The 26,814-nt window shown below is 40.3% G+C and overlaps 3 protein-coding genes across 9 annotated transcripts in view; 1 reads left to right on the top strand and 2 right to left on the bottom strand.

The window, feature by feature from the left end:
• Positions 1-26,814, top strand: part of LOC131681573 (dedicator of cytokinesis protein 9) — a 314,839-nt gene that overhangs the window by 270,508 nt on the left and 17,517 nt on the right. For all 6 annotated transcript variants that reach the window (XM_058962420.1, XM_058962421.1, XM_058962423.1 and 3 more), the window contains exons 2-7: positions 1,046-1,162; positions 1,234-1,502; positions 8,510-9,338; positions 25,228-25,909; positions 25,966-26,219; positions 26,276-26,614. In XM_058962420.1, the coding sequence (XP_058818403.1) occupies positions 1,046-1,162; positions 1,234-1,502; positions 8,510-9,338; positions 25,228-25,909; positions 25,966-26,219; positions 26,276-26,614 (2,490 nt within the window). The remainder of the gene's footprint in view (positions 1-1,045; positions 1,163-1,233; positions 1,503-8,509; positions 9,339-25,227; positions 25,910-25,965; positions 26,220-26,275; positions 26,615-26,814) is intronic.
• On the bottom strand, positions 1,508-3,550 carry LOC131681575 (uncharacterized). 2 transcript variants are annotated; one of them, XM_058962429.1, is made up of 5 exons: positions 3,458-3,550; positions 2,689-3,210; positions 2,172-2,627; positions 1,856-2,050; positions 1,508-1,788 (listed from the first exon to the last, which is right to left on the bottom strand). In XM_058962429.1, the coding sequence occupies exons 2-5, from the start codon at positions 3,189-3,191 to the stop codon at positions 1,587-1,589; spliced, it is 1,356 nt and encodes a 451-aa protein (XP_058818412.1). In that variant the 5' UTR covers positions 3,192-3,210; positions 3,458-3,550; the 3' UTR covers positions 1,508-1,586. The 2 variants fall into 2 exon arrangements, with proteins under 2 accessions (XP_058818412.1, XP_058818413.1); XM_058962430.1 differs by having other exon boundaries at positions 3,507-3,537.
• On the bottom strand, positions 23,011-25,106 carry LOC131681576 (UBX domain-containing protein 7). Its single transcript, XM_058962431.1, has 2 exons — positions 24,471-25,106; positions 23,011-24,418 (listed from the first exon to the last, which is right to left on the bottom strand). The coding sequence occupies exon 2, from the start codon at positions 24,416-24,418 to the stop codon at positions 23,117-23,119; it is 1,302 nt and encodes a 433-aa protein (XP_058818414.1). The 5' UTR covers positions 24,471-25,106; the 3' UTR covers positions 23,011-23,116.

A 26,814-nucleotide genomic window follows, 5' to 3' on the forward strand; every position in this document is an offset into this window, starting at 1 on the left:
GGAAAAAGAACAAATTCAATATTAAATCGTCAAAAGGGCGAAAGTGTTTTTTGTCAACAAACTTGTTTCGCTCATTAGCCTGCTGCAGAGTGGAATTTCATGAAACATATGCGTTAATGTAAATTTTTACCCTTCTTCTTCTTCTTCGCTTCTGTTTGGCTTGTTTGTGAAACAAAGCCCAAAATGGCACAGCATATAAAGCTATATTGCCAGTTAATTTTCGTTCATAGTCCGATGGACTTTACTTTTTGTGACTAACCGACGATAAACTCGCAGCGCCACAAAATTGGTCCACCTCAGCACGAGTAATTCGCCCAATCAAGGTGAAAAAAGCGAATTATCTAGCACTCGGTGAAAACCAACATGTCGACACGTTGAAATTTTCACCGGAAGTGAATTTTTACCCTTCGTAGATGTAATTTCAATTGTTTTCTGCTTTGAAATTATAGTAAATTAAGAGAAACCATCAAAATAAAAGTTTGTTTACAAATCTTATTCGCCCTTTTGCAAATTTAAAATGGAATTAATCTAATTTGCTCGTTCTCCGCGTTATTATGTACCTCGACCTAAACCTTTTTAGTGCCGCTTTGTACAATATTAATATTCCTAGAATAATATGGAATAAGAATCAGCAAACTGAACTTGTGGCACACTTACCGGAATTTTGTAGCCATGTGGGTAAGCGCTTTAAATATGCGACTATACCGCAGAATCCGAGACGTCTGATCAAATTCAAATGTTCAATTCTGCCGCTACGTCTCCTTGAACACACTAGTTTAAACATCATAAAACTTTTTTCAGCTGGCCGAAATTCTTGATTCATCTTACTACTGCTGGAAAATGTCTATTTTTGTGCTCTACAGTAACGTAACCATGTTGAACAAAGTGACAAAATGTATAAAGAACTAAATGTGGAAAGCACGAATTCTGTGCTCTTCCGATGAATCTTTCGAATAACGGATTGTTCACTTTTCTACAAACGAATAAGCTCTAAGAGGATCAAAAATTATCAATACTAATTTTGCATGTTTTCTCTTATTTACAGAACAAACCAGTCCTTGTAGAACCGATCGACTTCGAAGGTTTCATTATCAAAAACAAAACCCTCATCCAAAATGATCCGCAACGAGAGCTTCTGTTGTATCCTAGCGATGACGTAACGGTGAGTGCACGGTTTACTAACGTTATTTTCGTCTATATCCTTGACATTCTCGGTGTGTTTCCATCCAACAGGAAGTGGTGTTAACGAAAAAATTTCGTACTATTGCCAGTAACATTCCGAGTTATGCGAAAGTAACCGTAAATAACACCAACACTAACAATCGTACCAGTACTTCAACATCGACTGGATCACCCGGCAACAACAGCAGACCTTCATCACCCACCATAAATCTCCAGGGTCACCTGTTGACTCGTCAAGCCTTACATACATACGAATCCACTAACCATGCAATACACTACAAATATAGTGCGTACGGAGGAAGCTATTATGAGTTACCACGGTGAGTTTTATTTGACAGTTCATACGTTTTTAAAATTCACATTTCAATGCAACGCTTATGAAAGATAATAAAAAAATCGCTGATTTAGATAGCTTCCTGTTCAATATGTGCAGGCCGCGTCCCGAAATTGAACAAAAGATTTCCTTCGTTCAAAAACTCTCTCGTTCGATACTGATCCACGAAATGCGGTATACCCCAGTTGGAATGAACATCAAACTCGTGAGTCAGTTGCCGTTTGATTGACTGTGGCGGATATGGGTGTACCATCTCTATAAAGACATCGAACCTAGAGTGGAAAATACATCGATTAATGTGTTACAGTACAGATTCCAATTAGTTTGGAATATATTTACCATCCCTTTGCACCATTTAGTAGCTCTATGTAAGCACTTATATAATTGTCCTGCTCTTGATGACCGTTGCAGTCCACCCGCAACCTCCAAGCGATATTTTGTTGATCGTACATTATTTTAGAAAACATTATAGCATTATTTTTTTTATTTTCTTCGAAATTCAGCACCCGAAAGGCAAAAATTTCAAATTCCAATCTGAAAAACACGAAAAGACGTTTCAAATACAATACCTATGCACTAGCATTAAAACACAATTAATGACCAAAATAATATTGTTTTTTTATGGTTTGTTTATTTTATATGGTAGAATACTTACCGTTTGGACTTATTGATAATCAAGTTGGCGGCACATCGCAGGCTGTATGCCATGTTAGTCGGGCATGTACCAAATATTATCTGATATCCCAAATCATGCACTTTACTTCTAGCAGCTTCCAGCCAGATTAGCCTTTGACATCCTTTAGATTCGCTTCCAATGCCAAAATCATCAACGGCATAGTATTTAGCCAGTCGTTTCGTACCGGATGCACTGTACATGCTGAACTTATATTCGTACCGCATAGGGGTACCGTTTACTAGCTTTAAATATACGCTAATAAATTTTTGCTTCGCCTCGCTGACACCGTAAGGATGAACCGTCAATTCCCAGCTATTCCCATAACCATCCGTAGCCACACACTTTTCTAGGGTAGAAGTGTTTATTGCTATTTTATTAGTGCGTGCTTCAAAAAAGGTCGCGTTAGGTAATCGGTATTTTGGCGTCGGACAGCCACTACAAAAAATGTAAAAAATGTGTTAATAGCTAATTTTCCTTTTTTTTACAAATATCTTACGCTGGCGTCATCACTTTATCGATTTCCTTTTCGACAGATTTACGCTTGAGTACGAGCTCCTGTGGCTCACCTTTTGCAATCAGTGCTTTAATATTTTCCAAAGCAGTTCTCGAGTTCATTTTCTTCAATACATCCACGGCATCTATGGTCTCCTTACGCAACACGTCCAAGCTGCGAACAGGATGACGGAAGTGTGGTCCATCTTTGCCAAGACATTTCCGGCAGAAGCACTGATCACATTCATCACAGTAATACTCCAGGAGTAAGCCATCCTTTTTGCAGCTGTAATGTTCTTTTTGGATTGTGTAATCCTCCAGTCGGCACTGACGGCGACATTTCGGGCAGTCGTGCTTTTCTTCCAACCACTTTCCTATACACTCGTAACAAGTACTTTGCTTGCATCTGTCGCAGAACACCGCCCACTTCAGGACGTCGAAACAAATAATACATGTCGATTCGATGGAACCGATTTCCATTGGGAAGGAAATTTCTCCGGAAGCCATTGAAGTTACGTAATGTAAGCTGGGATAAAAAAATACATCGATTCGAACGCTGTGAACGTTTCTTGACGGACTTGATTTTGTTTTTGGAAATTAATATTGATTTCGTTTTTAGTTCAGAGTCGCTCTAGGTTCATTAAATTTTTTATGTGGATTTTGTGATCAGCGAACCAAGAGCGACTCGAATCTAAAACCGAAATCAGCATAAGTTTTCAAAAAACATTTGAAAGGTACTACACATTTTTACAATTATTAACAGATTTACTTACGTGCTAAGTTACGTAATAAACTGAAAATATTTAAAATTTTCAAGCTCACCTTCGCCTTCTGCGATGCAATTTAGGCTGGATGTTGTTGCCCGGTAAAAAAAATGCGGACGAACATGGTCAGGCCTCTTAGGGTCAGGCGATTTAAACAGTTTGACGTTTAACTCAACTCGCCTGTGCTAATTGCCCTGGGAACAAATGCAATTTGCGAATGCGATTTAAAGGCAATTTCCGCTTAGACAATTTTTTTGGCGGCTGAAAAGGACTTGGTTGTTTTTGCGTATTTCAAATATGGCGGTTCATGCTTGGCTTAATCTTAAAATAGTTTTTTTAACGATTGGCGTGTTCTCGCTTGTATTTTGTTTGTCTAGTGCACTTCATTTAGCCAACGAATGTGGGAAATTGCGGAATCGTGTGTAAATTTAGTGGAACAAGATATCTGACCTAAACCCTTAATAAAAGTAAGATTGTGGTAAGTTTTGGTGTGCAATGGCAATTTCACCATTGATTCTTCCTATAGTTTGGTGGTGATTACCTAGTGTAGTGATAAGTTTATGTGAGTAGATAATGAATCCGAAAATAAGTAATATTTGTAATTTTCATATTAGGCAATTAAAGGCAATTAAATGGCGCGTTCCCTGGGCGATTTGGGGGCGATTTAAGGGCGGGTAGAGCGGCTAAAAATGACGGCGGCAAATCGCTCAAATGTTGCATTTGAAATAGCCCCCTAATTGCCAGTAATTTGCTGGCAAATTGAAGGGCAATTAGCGCATCCGAGTTGGCAAATAGCCCTCCATTAGCCAGCAACTTGCGCTTTTTGACTGGGTGGCTCGAATCGAAACTTCTCGCGTGTTTTTTGTAAACGGCCAATAAGCATGCTGTCAAAATTCACTTTGAGAGAAAATTCCGGACAAACCGTAACTCGCCGAGAATGGATGTTAATTTTTTATGAAAGAGAAAAGTTTTCTTTGTCGTCTACTGCTATGACTTATAATCTGCGATTAATGGTTTGTCCGGAATTTCTCTTCAAAGTGAATTTTGACAGTATGCTTATTGGCCCTTTTCAAAAAACACGCGTGACTTGTCGAAAGTAATCGGGTTTTCGATTGATTGGCACCGGTGTAGTGGAGTGCACTGAAACTGCACCGTTTTTGCACTTTCTTGCAGAAGTGCAGAAAACTGGGTATGTTCCATTGACACTTCTGCTAGAAAGTGCAAAACCAGTGCAATCCACTACACCGGTGTCAATCAATCGAAAATCCCATAAACAAAGTTCTTTCAATAGCGTCAAACTTGCTCCCAGCCCAGTCAAAAAGGGCAAGTTGCTGGCTAACGGGGGGCTATTTTCCAACTCGGATGCGCTAATTGCCCTTCAACTTGCCAGCAAATTGCTGGTAATTAGGGGGCTATTTCAAATGCAACATTTGGGCGATTTGCCGCCGTCATTTTTTTAGCCGCTCTACCCGCTCTTAAATCGCCCCCAAATCACCCAGGAACCGCGCCATTTAATCGCTCTTAATTGCCTAATATGAAAATTACAAATATAACTTATGTTCGGATTCATTATCTACTCACATAAACTTATCACTACACTAGGTGATCACCAACAAATTATAGGAAGAATCAATGGTTAAATTGACATTGCACACCAAAACTTACCACAATCTGACTTTTATTAAAAGTTTAGGTCAGATATCTTGTTCCACTATATTTACACACGATTCCACAATTTCTCACATTTGTTGGCTAAATGAAGTGCACTAGATAAACAAAATGCAAGCGATAACACGCCAATCGTTTAAAAAAACTATTTTAAGCTTAAGCCAAACAAGAACCACCATGTTTGAAAAACGCAAAAAGAACCAAGTCCTTTTCAGCCGCCAGAAAATTTGTCTAATGGGATATTCGATTGATTGACACCGGTGTAGTGGAGTGCACTGGAACTGCACCATTTTTGCACTTTCTAGCAGAAGTGCAGAAAACTGGGTATGTTCCATTGACACTTCTGCTAGAAAGTGCAAAACCAGTGCACTCCACTACACCGGTGCACATCAATCGAAAATCCCATAAGTGTTGAAATTGCCTTTAAATCGCATTCGCAAATTGCATTTGTTCCTAGGGGCAATTAGCACAGGCGAGTTGAGTTAAACGTCAAACAGTTTAAATCGCCTGACAATGTTCGTCCGCATTTTTTTTTGACAGGTAGGTGGCAAAATCGTTCCCAGTTAAACTCATTCCGGAACCGGTTCGGATTTCTGAATGGAGTCATTTGGATTCCAAATCAAATGCAACAACCGATTCCGACTCAGAATCGGTTGTTGCATTTGGTTTGGAATCCATACTGACTCCATTCAGGATTCCGAATCAAATTCCGAATGGTTTGACCGGGTTAGAGTTCAACGGGGTGCTGAAGCGTTGCCAGAAAATTTTAATTTACCACACGGAAACGAAAAACTACCTAAAATTAAGTTCCTTTGACTCAATCTCGTGATATCGTGGGGGAACTTAAAATTAGGTAAACCGTGTTGAAGGTAGTTTCCATTTAACCACGGCAAAAATTACATCTCATTGATAGGTTTTTTATACTCAAATTTAAGTTGAATTTACCTAATTTTGAGTATACCCCAAACAACTTAAAAGTACCTTCCTCCACGGAAGACCTCGCCTGAGTCGAATCTCTCATTTTGTTTTTGACAACACTAATAAGTGCGAAAGCGACGCACAACTCAAAAGTAAGTTAAAAGAACTTATGCTGCAGGTTGTTTTATTTAACCGTGCAGTTTGCGCTACCTGTTGAGCGAAAATTGGAAATTATTTGTTACTATCTTTTGGCACCCATTTAATTTATTGTTTAGTGTGCATTTTTGATTCCTAACTCGATTCCTTTGCATCCTCCTAAGTTTTTCCTTGGTTCAAGACCAATAGTCGCTTGAACGCTTCATATAAAAAACAATTCAAATTATATTTTTTTAGCATTGCGGAATTGAAGAGGTTAAATCTTAAAAATGGCGGTTTCGCAATCTTATCACGATCTTGTCGCCATCTTGTTTTTTCACTATTTTTGCTAATTTCCAGTGATAATCACAATATCAAGGAGCTTTTATTCTAAGGTGATACGATTATCTAAAACGCCGATCAGCCATGCTGGTTTTAAAAACGACAGCTAACAACATTGTTTACTATTTACTAGTGATGAAGCATTCGTCTCGATATATGATTGCTTGGATTTCAGTTTGCGCACAAAGTTGTTTGCTGTCATTTTTCGACCCGTAGCCAGTTGCACGCTTACCTCACTTCTCACCTAGTTACTGCCAAAAACGAAACACCTTAAAACTCTAAACACTTTGCACAATATATTCGATTTTTTCATCAAATGCGATCTATCCCGGTCAAACCATTCGGAATTTGATTAAGAATCTTGAATGGAGTCAGTATGGATTCCAACTCAAATGCAACAACCGATTCCGACTCAGAATCCATACTGACCTGGGATGCTCCAAATTTTTCACCAACTCAAATGCAACAACCGATTTCGAAACGGTGGAATCTGAATCGGCATTTTACTCGGAAATCATTCCAAAATCGTTCAGATTTCCGAATCAGATTCTTCAACCTGTTGTTTGCTTCGATTCTTTTCGAAATCATGAACATTGTATCGATATCGGTAAAGTATCGTGCTTGTAGTATCGATACCAAAAAATCGAGTACCGGAAACAGAAGTATCGATTCCGTACAAGAGCACTCCTAAGAGAAGAGACGACAACAGGCTTCTTGCTCTTCTTAATTTTATCTACTAGGCCCTGTCGTAATTCCAAAGACAACAATCATCCATCGTTGCCAGATTCCATTTGCATGTTTTTCACAATTGCTGAAAATATTTGTGCCTCAAATATCGACCCTCTGTCAAGAATTCACAATATTAGCTGCATTTAAAGATTGAATTTTATGTTTATTCGTGTCTCTCTTAACAATACACGTAGTTATATCGTCATTCAGGGTATTTATTCAATTTGCATGAAATGTTCATGTGTATGAAAAGTAGCCAAAATAAATTCAGCAGCACTGTTTTTCATCCCGTTTGAAAATATTATCAACGCTCTTGACTGACAAAACGACCAATCAGAAGCTGGTTCAATATTGAGGTTAGGACTGGATCAAATTAGCTACGCGATTGTCTTCTCTTCTCTTAGGAGCACTCTAGTTAGAGTGCGGCCAAGACACGTTTGACGTATCCAAACGAACAAAAATCTGACGTATTTCTATTGTGAATATGTCAAATTTCATGTTTCTTTTGGATACGTCATAGCCTCTTGGCCACACTCTAACTAGAGCGCTCTATTCCCTACTAATATCGAAAGTATCGCAACGTCACTAGGTACAAACCAGTTTGCCAACTGTCGGAGCAGACAGTTATATCTAACACCTTTGCCTTGCCAGATCGTGCAAACTGTGGGCAATTTCCTATATTGAGTATATGCAGTTTGTACAGCTTAAGTATTTCTATTCAGTGCCTCTCAATTTGATATATTAGCTGCCCTAGCCCGAATTAACTTCTGCTGTTTATCAAGTTACAAATGTGTCGGCCCTTTTAAGTGCCGGCAATGCAATATATAAAGCATTTTCTTATGCAATTTAAATACGCCAACAAAACTGAACCAATTTATTATTTTCCACAAAACTTGATAATTTGCACCGCACAAACGGTACAATCTAAGTGACAATAATTATTGTTTTATATGTTTTACCAATATTTGAATACATTTTCCTAGATATTTTGTGAAGTGAATACAATTGTACGGTATTTGGTTGAATGAGTCACAAGCATTTTTGAATGGATATGTATTTCATTCAGCATTAGTCACACCATGTTCATTCTCAGCAGTCAAAACGGGCTTCGATTTTTTACAACTCTGCCACCAATCATATCGACTCTCGTACGGGCCAATAATACATTTTATTTTATTTGTTTTATTTTATTAAACAAAATTTCGTCCCCTGCTCAGCAATCTCTAGCTACTTGAAAAACTACCCCTCGTTTTCTTCTTCTGGTTCCAGAACATCACCATCTGACGAGTTGAAAGAGGAACTGTACGAGATCGACACTGATCATGACAGAATGGATGAACAGATGACCCGTTCTCAAGCAGATACGATAACCAAACAAGGTTATCTGCTGAAGGGACCGGAAACAAACTCAGATCGCATGTTCGCTCACATTGGATCTAAGTCCTTCAAGCGACGATATTGCTATCTTCGACAGGAGATTGATGGCACATACATCCTAGAGTTGCATAAAGACGAGAAGCAAGTTGAGGCCAAAACGACTATTGTTATGGACTTTTGCACTGAAGTTGTTACGAACCCGAAAAAAGGTCGCTACTGCTTCGAACTTAAGATGAACGCCGGGCAACATAAATCCTTCACATTGGCGGCTGACGATGAGACTGATATGGAGGATTGGCTCAAGAAAATATCCTCTGTGATTCAACAGAACAAACTTCAAGAGGACAAACGGGCTGCTTCTTTGGAGCGAGCGCCACCGCCCAGCCCGAGCACCATGATGTATGGTACCTTGAAGGGTCTGGAGCAGAGTATGAATCCACAGTTGATGAAATACGGTCGAGAGACGGATATGTCAATCGCTCAGGCTAGAAAGGAAAACCGGCGAAAGCTGTTCGGTGCTTCCCAACAACAGCATGCGCAGACCATGGGCAAAGCTTCTAACAACAAGGCAGAAGTGGTCGAACCATACCGAGAGCAGTTCGGTCAAAGGATTATCGTAAAATGTGATTCGCTGAAATTTAGGCTACAGGCACCGCTTGAGACAACTGGAACGCCGAACGGAACAATCACGAATGGAGAAAGCGATACGGCCTTGTGTCAGGTAAATATGCATAGTGTTTATCAAATAGTACTACCAAAATTACATGAGATCTTCATTTTACGTGATTTACACATTTTTGCACACGTTGAAAAAACTATATAATTTTTCGTGGCTAAAAATACTGTTAAGAACACCATGTAAACGATTTGTTTGCCTTCCGATCCAAACCTTAAAATGGCACGATACCAACGCAACTAGATAAGTCTATAAGTCGCCAAATGCGTAAAAAGTGGTAAGTGAAGGGAGAGAAAATGTAACTCTGATATTAGAACCGACTACCAATCAACAAACCATTAAAGTTTTCGATATTTGCTTTGTATTTTGATGTCGGAATCGATCTTACGACATCTGGATTGTAGCGCATGTACGATTGCATCGAACTGTCTTAATCATGACAAACTTATATTCACGTAGGTTTACTGTGCCCTAATTCATCTTAGTACCTCTATTCATCCCACCCATTTGAACACATTAGTTAGAGCAGTATCTGCTCTCTCTATTCAATGCATTAGCTCAAACGGTAGGACGAATAAGGGTGCGTTGTACTCGACTTTTCGCTTCGCTCAAACGCGATAATATCACATTTTCACGACGAGATTTTTTATTATACTGCTTCTTAGGAATGAAGCAAAGATGTTGATAGCGCTTTAAGAGCAATCCAATCACTGAAAGCCGAGTTATCAGCGAAAGAGTGTGACATCCCGACTAGTGAGATGAGTAAGGGCTCGTCTACCCTATATAGAGAAATTCAAATACGCTACACTCTCAATTCAAAATTATAAGATAAGTCTTAAGTGATTTCGCGAAATCGTTTTTATTTGTTTTGATATTCAAGGTCGTATTTTTGAAGTCGTAGTGCTATATATCGAAATCGTTCATATGTTTATGTTGCCTAATGATTATTCCTACACATACGAACGATTAAGATATGCTCCATAATGAAATTATTAAGCTTTTGGCACTGATTACTGACATACAAGTCAAGTTCTCAGTGTGTATAAGAAAAATAACTGTCGTTTTCAAATGATAGCAGCAAGTGGATACTTGCCGCTGGTCGGCGCTATGGTCGGTTAGCAGACTTCTAGCAATCGGTATACGGACCTTGCGTGCAAGCTTGGATACGATGGTTACCCACTGAGACGTCCAAAAAATTGTTTCAAAATCGTTCCACGCGGGTCCAACGATGGACGTTTGTTGAGCGGTTATTTGGACGTTGTCGAAATTGGTCCAACGAACGTCCTTCATTGGACGATTTTGAAACCAACCGTTCTTAGAGGGTACTCACGTATGCGAAATTGTGTACAACGGTGATTTGTAACGTGTTTTTATTCGAATGTTTACACAGGTTTTCCAAAAAAAAATGTTCTAGCTTGTATATCTGTTCTCTGTGCTGTTAGTGTGTTCTACGACCAACCACAGAGAACAGACATATAAGCTAGAACAAACTTTTGTGAAAAACTTGTGTAAACATTTGAATGAATACGTTGAAAATCACCATCGCACACAGGTGTGAATTAGAGTCTGTGGTATTATAGAGTCCCGTACAGAGAAATGCGCAACACTGCCTAAAATGATGCCCTCTTCTTTGTTCCTGGCACCCACAGTTTTTGCTGTAACTTTGAGTGACTTCACCCGAGTTAAACAGTAGAGTGAATTGAAAATCTACTGTTTCGTGGCTTATAGCACTTTATTCATAATACTATTTCATGTAATTTATTTTACATTGTTACAAAAAAGTATAATAAACTGAATACAGTGTCTTGTTTCGGCGATTGAAACATTTCGCCATGATATTATTTCTCTCAACACTAATACTTTTCTTGCATGTTCTCCAAAAGAAGAATGTTTGTTTATTTTGCACGATAGGTAGCCATCTGACTGTTCGATAGGTAGATTTGGCTTCACTCTATGCGTGCCTTTATATAACAATATAACGCCTTTGGTGTGAATCACCATTAGGCAATCCATGAGACGTTTCTGATCAGCTGATTATTTCTTGTTTACTTATTCTGACGTTACTCCGAGGGGTGCGACGTCCGACAATATCGTTGATTCGATCCAACATCAAACGAATCGGACTAACAAAGTTGTTTGTCGGACGAGTTTTTCTGTTCGAAGGAGAAGACTTGTTGACAGAACCCACCGCTGAATCCCAGAGAACAGACATCCATGATCGAACAAAAATATTTAAAAAACGTGTGTAAACATTTGAATTAGTGAAATTAGTGAAAACCTGTGATTTATTAAAAAATAATTTTTCGGGAACATAATCCAAAATTCTGCAATGTTTCAGAAAATTGGAGAATGTAGCAACACTGCCAACTAGCGAAAGCCATACTAAAAAGAATCCGCAAATTTTTGTTCGTTATTCTGCATGAAGGCAGTCCTTCCATCAACAATGCGAAAGTGATAAAAGCTGATGTCACGTTTCAAACTATCAGTATTTCAAATTATCTGTTGAAGGGGAAGGTTGTTTGTTTCTTTCCAATTTCAATTATTTATCCAATGTAAGTAGTGCGTGGCTGGAAGAGACGGCAAACCGTTATTGCGGCTGACTGTTGGTTCCATTTCGCATGTTATTTTTGTAAATTAAAAGCCCTTTTCAGGTCTATAACCAACAATGAAGAACAAGTTTGAAAAATTCTTGACGATGACAACGATTATATTCGTTACTTGTTGCTTGCGCGTACATTGACAATCTGAAATTTACAACAATCTGTGATTTGTTTAAAATTATCCTTCCGAAACAATACAAAAATGTACAGTTATTTAAAAGTATATTGTCATGCTGAAATTGGCGAAAATCAAACCAAATCCAAAAGTCTACAATATTATAGAAATCGGAGGATGTGAAAAATCCACAAATATTTTTTCGTTATTCTCGTGAAGGTATAGTCCTTTCATCATCAGTGCGAAAGAGATAAAAGCCGATGTCACGTTCCAAGCTATCAGTATTTCATATTAGATTCTGAAGGGAAAGGTTGTTTCTTTTTATTTCGAAATATTTATCTGATGTAAGTAGCGTGAGAAGGCAGACCTTGTTTTCCAGCTGACTAATTGTTCCATTCTGCATGTGATTTTTGTTAAACCAAAAGCCTTTAGTTAGTTTAGTACTTTTCATTCCATAGCACGCGTGTTTGTGGATTCCACAAATAGTCCTTTTCAGGATTCCACCAATGGACTCCAAATATAGAACATTTCAGAGTTAATGTTAATTATACTACCGAATATATAAAGATACATATGTTAAACTTTCTTTACGAATAGTTTGAGTTATGACCAGTTAATTTTCTATCATGCTTGCAAACATTTAATTTGATAGCAGGTATTTAAAGATAAATGTAAGGTTTTGTTTGTGAGCATCATTAATTGATGTTCTCATTTCATGGATTTGAATAAAACTTTTTTAAAACTTGAATTTATCACACTATAGGTTATCGATTTTAATTTAAAAATTCAACAATTATCTGTAGTGAAGAATAGCATGCCTGTGTGTAGTTCTGAAACAGTCTATGGCATTAAGGGGTTTTAATTTGGCCACGGATAATATTGATTGCTTATTGGCTGCATTTTTAATGTCATCGTGGTCGTGTCTTGTACAACCCTTAAATTTTTTTTATAAAATATGCAGTTGGGGTAAGTTAGCGGTGTTGCTCGCGGGGCCAGTTGGCGGTACTAATTACGGTGTAAAAATTGTCATCAAAATTTTTTATTTCTGGAATTCACTGCAAAGTAAGAAAATATTTTTCTTGTGTACCTCATCAATGCAGAAGACATTTATTTCGGCTGAATTGCCTGAAGAATTTCAAAAATTTGCCCTTGAATATGGAGTACGTGTCAAAGTCGAAATGCCGGGGTATTGAGACTGAAATATAATAGGAAATGTTGGTTAATACAGTTTTCTTGAAAAGACATTTAGCACGTTCCAATAGGACCTCTGAGGTATTTTATTCTCCATTTGATTGCTTATTTTTGGCGTATCTACACATACCGCCAACTTACCCCGGGGCGGGTTTTCCGTGTCACATATTTTTGTTTTTAAAAATGGAGACAATGCATCAAACATTTTAATAAAATTCAGAGATCTGCCCTTTCATGCCACGTGTTCCATTTTGCTAGATTTACCTACATCAAAGCGGTAAAAACCGCCAACTAGCCCCAATCTCCCCTATCGTTAATTACAAACTAATTGATTTTTATTCAAAAATTCAAAATGGCGGCTTCAAAATGAGGTTTTTTTGAAACCATGTTTTTCTTCTAATGTTAAGAGTAGTTGTTGTTCTATTGATCTGAGTTCCTTTATTCAAAAAATGTTTGGAAGTATATACTTATACCTAACATAGGCATGAAAAATTAAGGTTAAAATTAAACATTTGAATTAATATACGATAAACACTAGTGCCGCCACACCAACATATCCCAACTATCCGTCAAATTCATTCCGGAACCGGTTCGAAATTCTGAATGGATTCAGTATGGAATCTTGCTCAAAGAAAACAACCGTTTCCGACTCTATCGGTTGATGCATATGAGCTGGAATTCATGCTGGATATCCGAACCGGTTCCAGACTAGTTTGACTGGGTAGAGGAATAACCGCTGTCAATTCTGTCGAACTCAGCCACAAAAAACATGACAGTAGCGCACCTGGTTTGGATATCCCAACTACTTTCGAAACCGTTAGAGATTTTACACAAGTTGAATGCTGAAGAGGGACGTCTGTTCTCTGTGGCTGAATTGTCAAACAAACGTCTAATGGATTGCCTAATTGTATTCAAATTTGCATGCAAGGTTCGGATAGTGATTGCTGGCCGATCTTAGCGCCGACTAGTCACAAGTTGCTACATACCGATAGCGTTTCAAAAAGATAGTTTTATTTCTTACACCCATTGAAAACTTGACTTGGATGTCAGTTCTCACTGGACTAACTACGGTCGAACATGATTTTAGCGTTGCCAACATGCAAGAAAAACATGAATCTTTCTTGAAAAAAATTCGTATCAAATTCTCCTTGCAATGGATATTGTGCTTTTCACCGAAGTTTAGCATGCAACGGAATCAATTCAAAATAGCGAAGAATTGAAAATATACCATGTTAGCTCCATCCGCCCAGTTTAGAACAAACATCAAGCAATATATAGGGCCTGTTGGTCAGGAATCGGACTGTCATGAATTGACATGATTTCGCTATTTTTGCTAATTTCCAGTGATAACCACAAGCCACAAAAAGTCAACAAACGAAAAAAGATGCAGATACGTCTGCGCCATACCTTTCACCGAAAATTATTGTTGTTACAATTTAAAAATAAATTAAAGCATTCATTCAGGGTAACAATTTTGCACTGGGTGGAAAAATTCCATTGTTTATGGAAACATTCATTATGCTCGTTTAAGTTTTTCACGTAAATTTTGTTAAAAGAAAGCGGACTAATAACCCATGAGTGTTGCTATTTAGAGTTATCATACGTCTTGCTTTCCCTGGACATGTCCTGGTTTTTCACTGACTGTCCTGGGAAGTCGTGGAAAATACTTGATTTGTCCTGGGTATTCTCCTGCAAACCCATAATATTTTTATGTGTATCTTCGCTTTATTCACTTCACCCGAATCTACCAGTTGTACCATCTACTTTCTACATCTATCTTTTCTACTTCCCTTTCTTGCACGGAAATTTAAAAGAAAAAGAGGCGTTCTTATGTACGTAGCATATGAATGAACTGTGCGTGTGCAAGGAAATTTGGCAACCGAGCCAATCGAACCGATTCCAGTTGTAGACCACCAAACACTGGCCACTATCACTGTTTATGAAACGATTATTACCAGAGCTTCTCGGCTAAAATCGTCTTTCTTTCCGGGACCAGAAGAATTATCTTTGGTACCCCTGATAAGACCGAGCTTCTTCTTGAGTTCTCTTGCTAATGGCATTTTTTCATCTTACTGGAAATCCATTACATAAAAATTAAAATGGTGAAACATCAATAACTTTCGTGGAATAACTTCGTTGAGCGCTCTATCGAGCTGGTGATTGTGGAACCACTTTAGGGTCAATACCAGTACCTAATCAGTGTACATTTTTACCTCGATCGGATGGGAATCTAAAATCGCTCTGCTTGCAATGAATCAAACGAACATTTGATTAATTGCAAGCAATCTACTTTCTGCATGTACCGCAAAGCAATTGAAAAATAACAGACGTTTCAAGTCAGTGTGAACAATAAAGCAATTTCATCGGTGCGGTATCGATAGTTTATTTTAAGATGTTTGAATCACAGTAGAAAAATTTGAACAATTTTCGGTACAATACAGTGGCTGTCTGTTAAACCCTGTCCAATCCACTCTAGTGTTCGCGAGGTGGAACAGACATTAAAAGTGCAAATGCAGTTTTAACTTACGGAAGTCGTCGTCATCCAATTCCACTACACTCATAATGCCGTACTGATAACTTTAAAACTGGCCATGGTAGAAAGTTTTGCCATGTAAAACAACATGCAACACGTCGTTGAGCATGACAATGTTAGAATCTAGACACTCGTTTATATAGCGGATGATAAGATTGATGTGCGTCTGCACGATCTATCCCCGCGTACTACCAATATATTTATATGATTGTCGGAATCTGTAATGGTAGAATCCGTTAATTGGAGAATTTTTTCCAGGTATTTCCAACGGTGTTCGTGTTGTGGGAATGCGAGTGACAAACCCTATTTCTTTATACCTTAACTTTCAATACGAAATAGAACAGTGATTCTCAACCTGGGGTCCGCGGACCCCTAGGGGACCATAAAGTTGTTGCGAAGAAAAATATATTGTCCAAGTGCATATTGATATTTCAAGTCTTGTTTCCTAACAAACTGAAAATAACATATTGATAGCATATAAATTCGTTGTTTATCCGTGGAGGTCCGCTGCAACACAGGGTGATTTCTAAGGGGCCGTGGTACGAAAAGGTTGAGAACCACTGAAAAAAGGTAAAACCAAATCTCAAATTACGTTATGCACATATGAATGACAGACCCCTACGTGCCAGTTCTGTAACAAGAAGACACACTACTGGAAACCATGTACAAAAACCTATAACGAAACAACATCTAGGGTAGACGAGCCCTTATTCATCTCACTAGTCGGGATGTCACACTCTTTCGCTAATAACTCGGCTTTCAGTGATTAAAGCGCTATCAACATCTTTGCTTCGTTCCTAAGAAGCAGTATAATAAAAAATCTCGCCGTGGAAATGTAAAATTGTCGCGTTTAAGCGAAGCGAAAAGTCGAGTACAACGCACCCTTATTCGTCCTACCATCTGAGCTAATGCGTTGAATAGAAATGGGTGGGATGAATTAGGGCACAGTAACCCTACGTCAACTAAATCACAAACAACCGGAGTTGCAGCACAGGTAACAATGAATGCTGGAACAACATAACCGATGCACAGCGTGTCCGATCATTGTGATGTGCCTACTACTTCTCAATCAACGACCAGCACTACCGACAATAAAGTAACACGGATACACGATCGTGACCCGTAGGTTCCACAAACAACTAAAATCAGGTAATAGTGAAAACCCATACAAAATCAATAGCGAGAATAGCATGGATGATAGATCGAGAGAAATCGGACTAAGTGATCCCCAAGCAACAAGAGACAAGGCAGCTAATGGATGTGTGGTGGCGGAAACCGCAGAGACGAAATAAAACGACCGTTTACTTGTAATTACGCGTTAATAATAATCTTCTTCCTTTTATTTCTCCTCTTCCTATCACTAATGTTTTAAGCGCAAAATGCCGAGGGGTGTCTCAAAGTAGTTTGGAGAGTTGTGTATAGAACGATACCACAGAGTCCCCCCCAGTTACACCAAGAACCGAACTCGGTGGCCAGATGATGTAATTTTCGTTTTTTCATCTTGAACTGGATGCTCGTCGATTTCTTGTTCGCAGCCGAAAGCTGGTTTAATACGGTCGATGGATATTCTTTGTTTTTTACCATGCATAAAGAGTATATATCCTGACGCTCGATGACTTTAAACGGCCCTTCATATGGTGGGACAACCGGTTGTTTAACAGCATCTATCCTTACGAAGACATGAGTACACTTCTTGAGATCACGGTTTATAAAGAACGACGGTTTGGCGTGATGATCGACGTCGATGGGTTTTAACTTGTCCATGAAATTTCGCAACGTTGTTGCAAATTCTGAGCGGTTGGAATGACACGTTGAAGGCTCCAGGTATTCCCCGGGTAGACGCAGGGGATGTCCATACACTATTTCTGCTACCGAACATTCAAAGTCCTCTCGAAACGCCGCTCGAAGTCCAAGTAGAATCATTGGCAGTCGGTCGCTCCAATTTTTTGAATCTACTGACATGATGGCATGCTTTCAACGTTCGATGGAAACGTTCAACCAACACGTTCTCTTGAGGATGATAGGCAGTTGTTCGAATGTGTTTCGAGCCTGTTATCATTGATAATTCGCGGAATATCTCTGACTCGAATTGCCGACCTTGATCGGTCGTTATGGTTTCCGGCACACTAAATCGGGCTAGCCATGTTGTACATAAGGCGTGTGCAACTGTTTCAGCAGTCATGTCCTGTAATGGAACTGCTTCCGGCCAGCGAGAGAATCGGTCAACAATCGTTAACAGGTAGCGGAACGAATTTGAGGCCTGCAACGGTCCTACCAAATCCATGTGGATATGGCGGAATCGACAACTTGGTAAAGCAAATTTTTCAAACGAAGCGTGGCGATGAATTTTCGATCGTTGGCACGGTATGCAGTTACGGACGTATTGGGTAATGTCCTTGTTCATACTCGCCCATACGAAGCGGGTTGCTATTAGGCGACGGGTGGCTCGTGCTCCAGAGTGTGCCAGTCCATGCATGTGATGCATTATTTTTTCCCTATGTTGCAGAGGAATATACGGTCTAAGTTGATTCTGCGACGTATCACAGTACAGTGGTTTTGAACTTAGCGAAGTTTGCCGTATCTCCAACTTAAGCGATGTAGGTGATTTCAGTAACCTATGCAGTTCGCTATCGAGTGCCTGATCAGCGGATATTTTTTCGAAGTCGAACGGTGAAGGAATCAGCACTGTCTCCACTCTTGATAGTGCGTCTGCTATAATGTTGTGCTGCCCGCTGATGTGACGAATGTCGTTCGTGAATTGTGAAATGAATTGCAGATAACGTTCCTCGTGTGGAAGCCTGGTGTTCGGGTTTGACGTAAGGGCGGTCGTGAGCGGTTTGTGATCCGTAAAAATCGCGCACTTTCGGCCCTCCAGCATGTGCCGAAAATACTGCACTGACATTTTCATCGCTGTTAATTCGCGTCCAAAGGTAGAATATTTGGTTTGAGCAGCAGAAAACTTTTCCGAATAAAAGCCCAATGGCTCCCAGTTGCCGTTATTTAGCTGTTGAAGTACAGCTCCCGCTGCGGTATTAGAAGCCTCGATTAGCAGACCAAGTGGCTTGATAGGATTGGAATAGTGCAGTAGTGTTGCCTGTGACAGGGACTGTTTGCATTTGTTGAACGCGGCTATTGCTTCTTCTGACCACAACAGCTTTCTAGAATCATTTCTTCTATTTCCAGGAATCAGTGAGCGTAGCTCGGCTTGCACATCCGTTGCACGTGGAATGAATCGCTTGTAGCAATTTACGAGAGCTAGGAATCGGCGGAGTTCCTTGACCGTTGATGGTATTGGATAGTCAGTCACCGCCTTCACTCGGTCCGGAAGGGGAAGTATACCGTCTTTACTCACCTCGTAACCAAGAAATTTAACCGTAGATTCTGCAAAACAGCTTTTAGCGACGTTGATGATGAGTCCGTAAGATTGTAGTCGTTCGAAAACAGCGCGAACATGTTGATAATGTTCTTCTTCGGTAGCTGAAGCGATGCATATATCGTCCACGAAAACGATTACATAGTCCATATCGGCAAAAACCTTGTGCATAAACCTTTGAAAGGTTTGTGAAGCGTTGCACAACCAAATTGCATCCGCATAAATTCATACAACCCGAATGGTGTGATTACAGCCGTCTTGGGAATGTCTGATTCTTCGACCGGAATTTGATGATAAGCTCTCTCCAGATCTAACGTGGTGAATATGGATTTTCCCTGTAACGCATTTAGTAAATCATGAATGTGCGGAACAGGGTATCGGTCCGGGAGAGTTATTTGATTTAGAGCACGGTAATCTCCCACGAATCACCAATCTCCACTTTTCTTTTGAACGGAGTGTAGCGGACTGGCCCAAGCACTACGAGAGAGACGACAGATCCCCAAATCGATCATTAACTGAAATTCTTTTTTGGCGGCTGCTAACTTATCCGGCGGCATTTCGCGGTGATGGGTGGCCCTTTCGTCTGGATATGATGGGTAATTCCATGTTGCGCTCCCTTCTAATCGCTGTGGGTAAGGTAATGTCTCGAAATTCTGCCAGCAGCTCCCGAAACGGATGATCTGCCGCAACTACCAGGGTGGCCAGACCTACCGATTTATCGGTAGTCCTACCGATTTTGGTCTTCCCTACCGATTCACAGACGACCAAGGCAAAACTACCGATATTTTGTTATTCCTACCGAAAACTACCGATTTTTATTGATTTTGGACACATCCTACTCAACATTCATTTTTTGGGTTGGATTTGGTCTGAGATCTTTGTTGTCAGTATTTTACAATTCTATGTCAATACTACGTTTTTGGGACAACCTGGCCTACCGATAACTACCGATAAACTTTTAGTGACCCTACCGATATTACGGAATTCTATCTGGCCACCCTGGCAACTACTGTTATGCTATGCACAGCTGATTCCGTTATGCCACCCATAGAAGACAATTTGGTGGTTCCGTCGATGATCCGATGATGTTTTATGTCCACGAGAATGCCGAGCGACGTCCGCAACCAGGAAACACCAATTGAATCTACGCCGCAAGCCTAAATCGGTTGTCAGAAAACGTTTATCGTACACTTTGATTTTGGTTCCGTTTGCTGCATGAAAGTTAAATGGTACCAAATCTTTTATCCTGTCGAGATGTGTGGCTGGTATGATGGAGACGTCGGAACCGGTATCGATTAAAAATCTGATATTGCTCGTACGATCGAACAACTGTATACAGCTGCTTTTTAGGTTAGTGCCCATCTCCGCCGTTTCAGATGGACGTGACCTTAGTTTTTTTTGCGCTGCTAAATTTACATGGTTCGCGACATTTTTGTGCATGTCTTCCGTATTTTCTATGGAACCAACATATCTCATCAGTTCTTCTATCTCGTGAAGCCGATCGGGAACGCGACGAACTTCGTGCTTTAAACTGCCGAATTTCTGCTGTAAGGGCGGCGATCTGCCCTCGTAACTCTGTCATTTCATCAACGTTGTTGCTTGATGATGTGCTAGCAACTTGTTGGCCCGAAGACTTCAGCATTTTATCAGCCATTTCCGCTAATTTGCCAATTGTGCCATCGCTGATTGTTAAAATGGCTTTTACATTCTGCGGCATTCGTTGGAGGAAAAGCATCTTGAGGAGGTCCTCCGCTACGTTCAATCCTGCTGCTAATTCCTGCATTTTTGCAAGCAGGTGTGTCGGTCGCATATCTCCCAGGTCGCAGGAACCCAGCAAGCGTTCGAGCCGTCCTTGAGCGGAAACTTGAAACCGGGCAATTAAGCGTGCTTTTACCGCTTCGTACTTATTTTCCTCGGGTGGATTACTGATCAGATCCGTCACATGGCATATCACTGACTGATCTATTTTGGCGACGATGTGATAGAATTTTGTGTGGTCGCGAGCGATATTGGCAAGCGCGAATTGTGCCTCTGCCTGAGCGAACCACATCACCGGGTCGTTCTTCCAGAAGTCCGGAAGCTTTACGGCAACACCGGCGGCGAGTGCCGCATTTGTTTGTTCTTCGTTTGACATTTCCGGACGTATTAGAACACTCGATTTCGCAATTTTTCGCGTCGTGGTCACCAATTGTGGTGGCGGAAACCGCAGAGACGAAATAAAACGACCGTTGTGTATAGAACGATACCACCGATGTATAACAAGAAAGAAAATCTTCACGCGAAGTATCAAATCGAATGCACAAGACCCGATGGATATACAATAAAATTCAATTTTTTTTAATTATTTACACATAGTAAATATTAAGACATTCACGGCTCAGGTAAGCTAACGCATTGAGGCGTGTCAAATGAACGAACTAGAAAAATACCTAATCAACGATTAACATGGCTTCACGCCTGGACGTTGAATAGTGACTAACCTGCCGAGTCTAGCATTCTACATTAGAGGGAGTATAGAATGTCGCGCTCGAACTGATATTACTTACACCAATCTATCCGCCGGTTTCATATAACAATCGATACATTTAAGAAATTTGGAATCAACGTTAGGTTTAGATCCTACTTCTCAGATAGAGAGATAATGGTCCAGGGAAGCTACTTGGGACTCTTGAGGTTTCTGCTTTATTTCAATGCCGTGTATTTTGTGCAGAAAACTCCTTGTCGGTCTTGCACAGACGATCTCATCTTTCATCTCATCCGTTCAATTCAGGATTGTCGATTTCTCTAACAACAGCATGAAACCCTAGCTAGGTTCACCGCATTATACGAGTAAAAATCCATTACATTCTAACGGGGATCCCTCCATTACATATAGCTCGAAAGTGCCCAGTAAAATTCTTCCCAAATTTGTGCTGAGTCTTGAAAATTTTCTGTGGCACCGGCAGGCAAAACTCTGCCAGAATATCTTTCGTGACAATTAGATCGCTGAGCACTTCTGCGAATTGACACGCCTTGGTATATCAGAATCGTAGAAGGTTTCAAGCTGTTGTTTGAGAAATTTGCAATCCGTAATACCGTAATACTATCAGTTTTTCATAAGCTTCGATAACGGGTGCCCTTACGAGCACATTCATGTTGCTTTTTATACCTCAGCCATTTTGGTTTGATTTTTGAACATGACCACGATTATTGACCAATATATTGATGGTGTAAAATCATCTTCAAAATCTTGATCATGTAGAAATCAAATGGGATTGACGTATAGCGGACCCTACACGAGCAGAAATGTTGAAAATAAACCAATTTTTGACAATATATTGATCATTTAAGGACATTTTGAAAATATTGATTCTACAGACTTCAAATGGGATGGACGCATTGAAGCAGTCTTGTTAATATTTTATGCTTATTGAAAAAGTTCTGTCAATATTTTAATTGAAAATATTACTGTCTCGTGTAGGTTCTGCTTAAATTGTTACGGAAAACACGTGCACCTCTTGCTCGCGTATCTTGTATAAGATTTTTCATTTTTATTTTACGGTCAAAGTCCGCTGCTTTGAAACAGATCAAGAATATTACATTACTTAATCATCCTATTTATTACGAAGGTGATATAAAACGAATCCATTTTATAAAATGCTTTATTCTTTAAGTTTGATGCAAATTCCCATTCTCAGAGCAACCTTTGGCAACTCGTTAAATTAAAACCACGAAAAACCCTTCAATTCTTTTCTGATAACAAGGAACACAGTATAAAACATGATTCGTACCGTCTTATAAATCTGCTGAGACGATAGGGTTTGATAGATGCTAAGGACCTGCAACGATTATTGATTGCTATCTACATATATAATTGGCGCAGACCGGGTTATGGCGTCACCATCAGTAAATACGGCGAAGACCAACTAGTTAATCCATTAATAATTTATTGATTCAGAAACTAAGACTTATCTGGTAGGTGTACTCATTAAGGAGTCTCAGGTGTTTACAAACAATAGATGTATTTCTGGTTCAATCGTCAACCGTAACGTGAATCACAGCATTCGGGTGGATCTTTAGTTCCAGCAATGTTCGACTTCCATCCAGTGACGCCAAATCTGTTTTGATGGCCGGACAGAAGAAACGGACTGGTTTTCCCTTGTGGTCTGCAAACCGGGCCGTGAACTTGCTCATGAGTTTAGCTTTCGTGTGGTCCACCGTACGAGAGCTACGGAAAAACAAACGCTCAGTAACATCGCCTGGCATTTTTAGCATAATCCGCGTCTTCTCGGCAGCAGAGAGCAATGCTTCATCGTCGGAACTGAGCACAGGAGAGCTGGGAGTTTCGGTCGGAACCGAGGCTTGCTTCGAGGCATTTTTTGAAGTTGGAGTATCCGGTTCCATGTCGCTTTCACTGTCCGTAATTTCCTGGAACTCTTCCTCCTCCTCTTCGTCGTCTGGAACCCAGACAGGTTTACCCGATGTGGACGGTTTGGAGCCGTTTGCACTGCCAGCAGCTTGCTGTGAAGTTGATGGGCGCATTAGACTGGAATCGATGAAAGAAACCTCTTTCCCGTTAGGCGACTTGTTGTCGACCAGGAAATTTTTCAGAGTGGATAAAAATTTGATTGGATCTATGTCACAGATGGAGAACTTTTCCACTTCCTCGCCGGTGCGAGGATCGATCATTCCGATGTAGGGCTCGCTATTTACTTTGTAAAATGTTTTAAATTTGGCTCCGTCTGTTGTTTTGTTGGACGTCTGCCAGAAAATGAGATGATTTCTGAGAAAATCTTTCAATTTTCCGTCCGACCACAGATCCCGATTCAACGTTTGACAAGTGAAGTTCAAATCATCCTGTAAGTTTACTAGAATCCATTTGTCCACACTCTTCCCATGCCGTTGGGCCATGTCGAAGTTACCAGAAAAAAGTATCTCAAACGGTGGCATAAACAGTGCTTCCAATCGAGTAATTTTCTTTGAAGAAGGTCCCTGTCCTTGCATCAGCATCTGTTCCTGTAGCCTCCCTTCAATCTCAAAATTCCGGAATGGAACCTCGGTGATTGTGGCTCCTCGTCGCTTTAGCCTACCCCTACTCGATTCCGACGGAGGCAGTAGTATTTCCGTTTTTCTTGGTATCGGCGCTCGAACATTATCTTCATCATCTTCGACTACAACCGGCGGTTCCGGATTCAGAATACCTTCCGGATTCTCAAAAAATGCATTTATTGCTCCTTCCACATTACCGTTGTACGCGGATAGGAGTGCAGATGCTTGCTCCGTTTTAAGTCCAGTGATTTCCGTCAGTGATTTTACGTTTTCCTCGTTAGACATCTGCAAAACGGAAATGTGAAAAACGTACTCCGGCACCGTTTCAGTTTCTTACCTTGTGGCTTCGAGTTTGTTGTAAATTGCCGCCGGCGGAATAGCCACTAGCCACTGGCAGCACAATGCATGCAGGTCTCCAGAATAATTGAACCAAACGTAGCAAACGACGAGAATATAAAATAAAATCAAAAGCGTTTTCAAACAGCTTCCCAAGCGACACAAACGAAAAAGATAATTTCCTCGCTATTTTGATGCCAATATGACTCTGTGAAAGCTCCAATATACCAGATTTTGACTAATTCAGGACTGCAAATGTTTATACAAATAAATTGTATCACTTTTCACTTCATTTTGCACAAAATTTGATCGAATTTCAAATCGTTTAGCAGTAGGTATATATAAATCGAAGCAAAACAAGAACCCGAATCGGACGCGATCTGACTTCTGGTCGCGGTGTTTGACGTTTGTGAAGATTTCGCTCGCAGGTTCGTTTATTTCTTGCTCTCTGTGGAACTTTACCTCTCTCGCTCTCCGAGCAATCATGCGATGAGTGAACAACTTTGCGGCGAAGAGACCGTGAATTTCGCCGCAAAGGAAAATATTTGAATTTCTGTACAGGTGGTGCGGAATGAACTCTTTTGCTTCATATGTGTATATTTGAACGATTTTGGCGCGCTTGGAATATTTTGCACGATGAGCAGTTTTTTTTTAAATTCGAACCGCATTCAAACATGATTACATGTACATTTTAGTCGACAAACAACTTTCAATTTACCGAATTAATTGTCTTAATTAACACTTTTTTTTCTCTTCAGCTTGAACCCTACCTGACAAGCGTAGCACTGTACGATGCAAAAGCTAACCGCAAACTCAGTGAGAACTTCTACTTTGATCTTAATAAGGAGCACGTGGGCGTTATGCTTAATGGCACGTGCGACCCGGAAAAACCTCAATGCACATCTCCGAAACCAACTAGCAAATCGCAACAGAACGGTAACGGTACTATGCGGCATTCGAAAACTCGCTGTGATACAAGTGACGATCTTCACTCGGATGTTAATAAGGAGTGGTTAGCCCTAGCAAAGCATGCTGTATTCAGTGTTACCGCGCCGCATCCAGACATTTTCGTTGTGGTCAAGATTGACAAGATCCTGCAGGGTGCTATAAATCCATCAACCGAACCGTACTTGAAGGTAACCAAAGACGTTAAAATTTTGTCCAAGTTGCAGAAGACCATCAAACAGTACGCCCAGAAATGTGGTCACTATCGGATGCCGTTTGCCTGGGCAGCACGACCGCTATTCCGCCTATACAGCAACGACTTGGATACATCTTTCGATTTTCCTGCCATCTACCGGCAGGAGACAGCACGTTTAAAGGACGAAGAACTGTTGAAGCTGTTGGCAGAATATAGGAAACCGGATAAATTCAGTAAATTGACCGTAATACCGGGATCGTTGAAAATTTATATTGAGATTTTGAACGAGATGCCACCAAGTAAGTGTATACAATGTTGAATTGAAATATGTAAATAACCAGGAATTTACGAACAGATTGCCTGACAACCAGCCTTGTCCCACTAAAACCATTCCCATCACCACCCACCGTTGAACCCACTCTGGAAATAACCGAATTCGTCAGTACGTCAGAACAACATTTGAACCCCTATGCTACCTACGTAAATCATTTCTATGTGTATCCGTTGCATTTGTGTTACGATAGCCAGAAGATCTTTTCCAGAGCCCGAAACATAGCGTTGCTAATAGAGCTACGTGACAGTGATACAGCGGATGCCAAATCTGTTGAGGTAAGCGTTTTTATTTTAGAGTTATCAACAATTAACGCATCACTAATGTTTTTCAGTGCATCTATGGTCGTCCTGGGCAGCCCATATTGGTCTCACAAATGTCCTGCCCCGTGCTACACCACAATACGAGCCCGACGTGGTACGAGGAGATAAAACTGCGACTTCCGCTGAGAATAACTCCACAGCATCATCTCCTGTTCTCGTTCTTCCACGTGTCATGTAGTATTGCTAAAAAGAAGGATCTTGTATCGACCAGTACAGAAACACCGGTCGGATACTCCTGGCTTCCGTTGCTGAACAAAGGCAAGATGAACATTGAGGAGCAGTGTTTGCCTGTGGCTGCCTCCCTTCCGGTTGGTTACTTGTCGATTCAACCACTTGGGCTAGGGAAAGGGGTAAGTTTGAGACGTTCTTGGCAGATGCATCAATCTAAACGGGTAGCAGTGCTTTTAGTACTAATAATTTGATTGTCTGTGTAAGCAGTACACTCGAGTATCATCCGATCCAGAATACCATTTCATCCGAATTCACTTACTAGTGTCTGCACGATTCTCTGAATTTTTTTGAACATTTCGTCGAGTTGCATTTAAAATGT

The sequence above is a fragment of the Topomyia yanbarensis genome, chromosome 2 (genome assembly GCF_030247195.1).
Source record: "Topomyia yanbarensis strain Yona2022 chromosome 2, ASM3024719v1, whole genome shotgun sequence".
NCBI lineage: Eukaryota > Metazoa > Arthropoda > Insecta > Diptera > Culicidae > Topomyia > Topomyia yanbarensis.

Coding starts and splice junctions, on each gene's coding strand:
- LOC131681576 (XM_058962431.1), bottom strand. CDS start 24,418: ATGTCTAACGAGGAAAACGTAAAATCACTGACGGAAATCACTGGACTT.
- LOC131681575 (XM_058962429.1), bottom strand. CDS start 3,191: ATGGCTTCCGGAGAAATTTCCTTCCCAATGGAAATCGGTTCCATCGAA. Junction 2,051..2,171: donor ATTATCAATAAGTCCAAACG/GTAAGTATTCTA, acceptor CGTGTTTTTCAG/ATTGGAATTTGAAATTTTTG. Junction 1,789..1,855: donor CTAAATGGTGCAAAGGGATG/GTAAATATATTC, acceptor TTTCCACTCTAG/GTTCGATGTCTTTATAGAGA.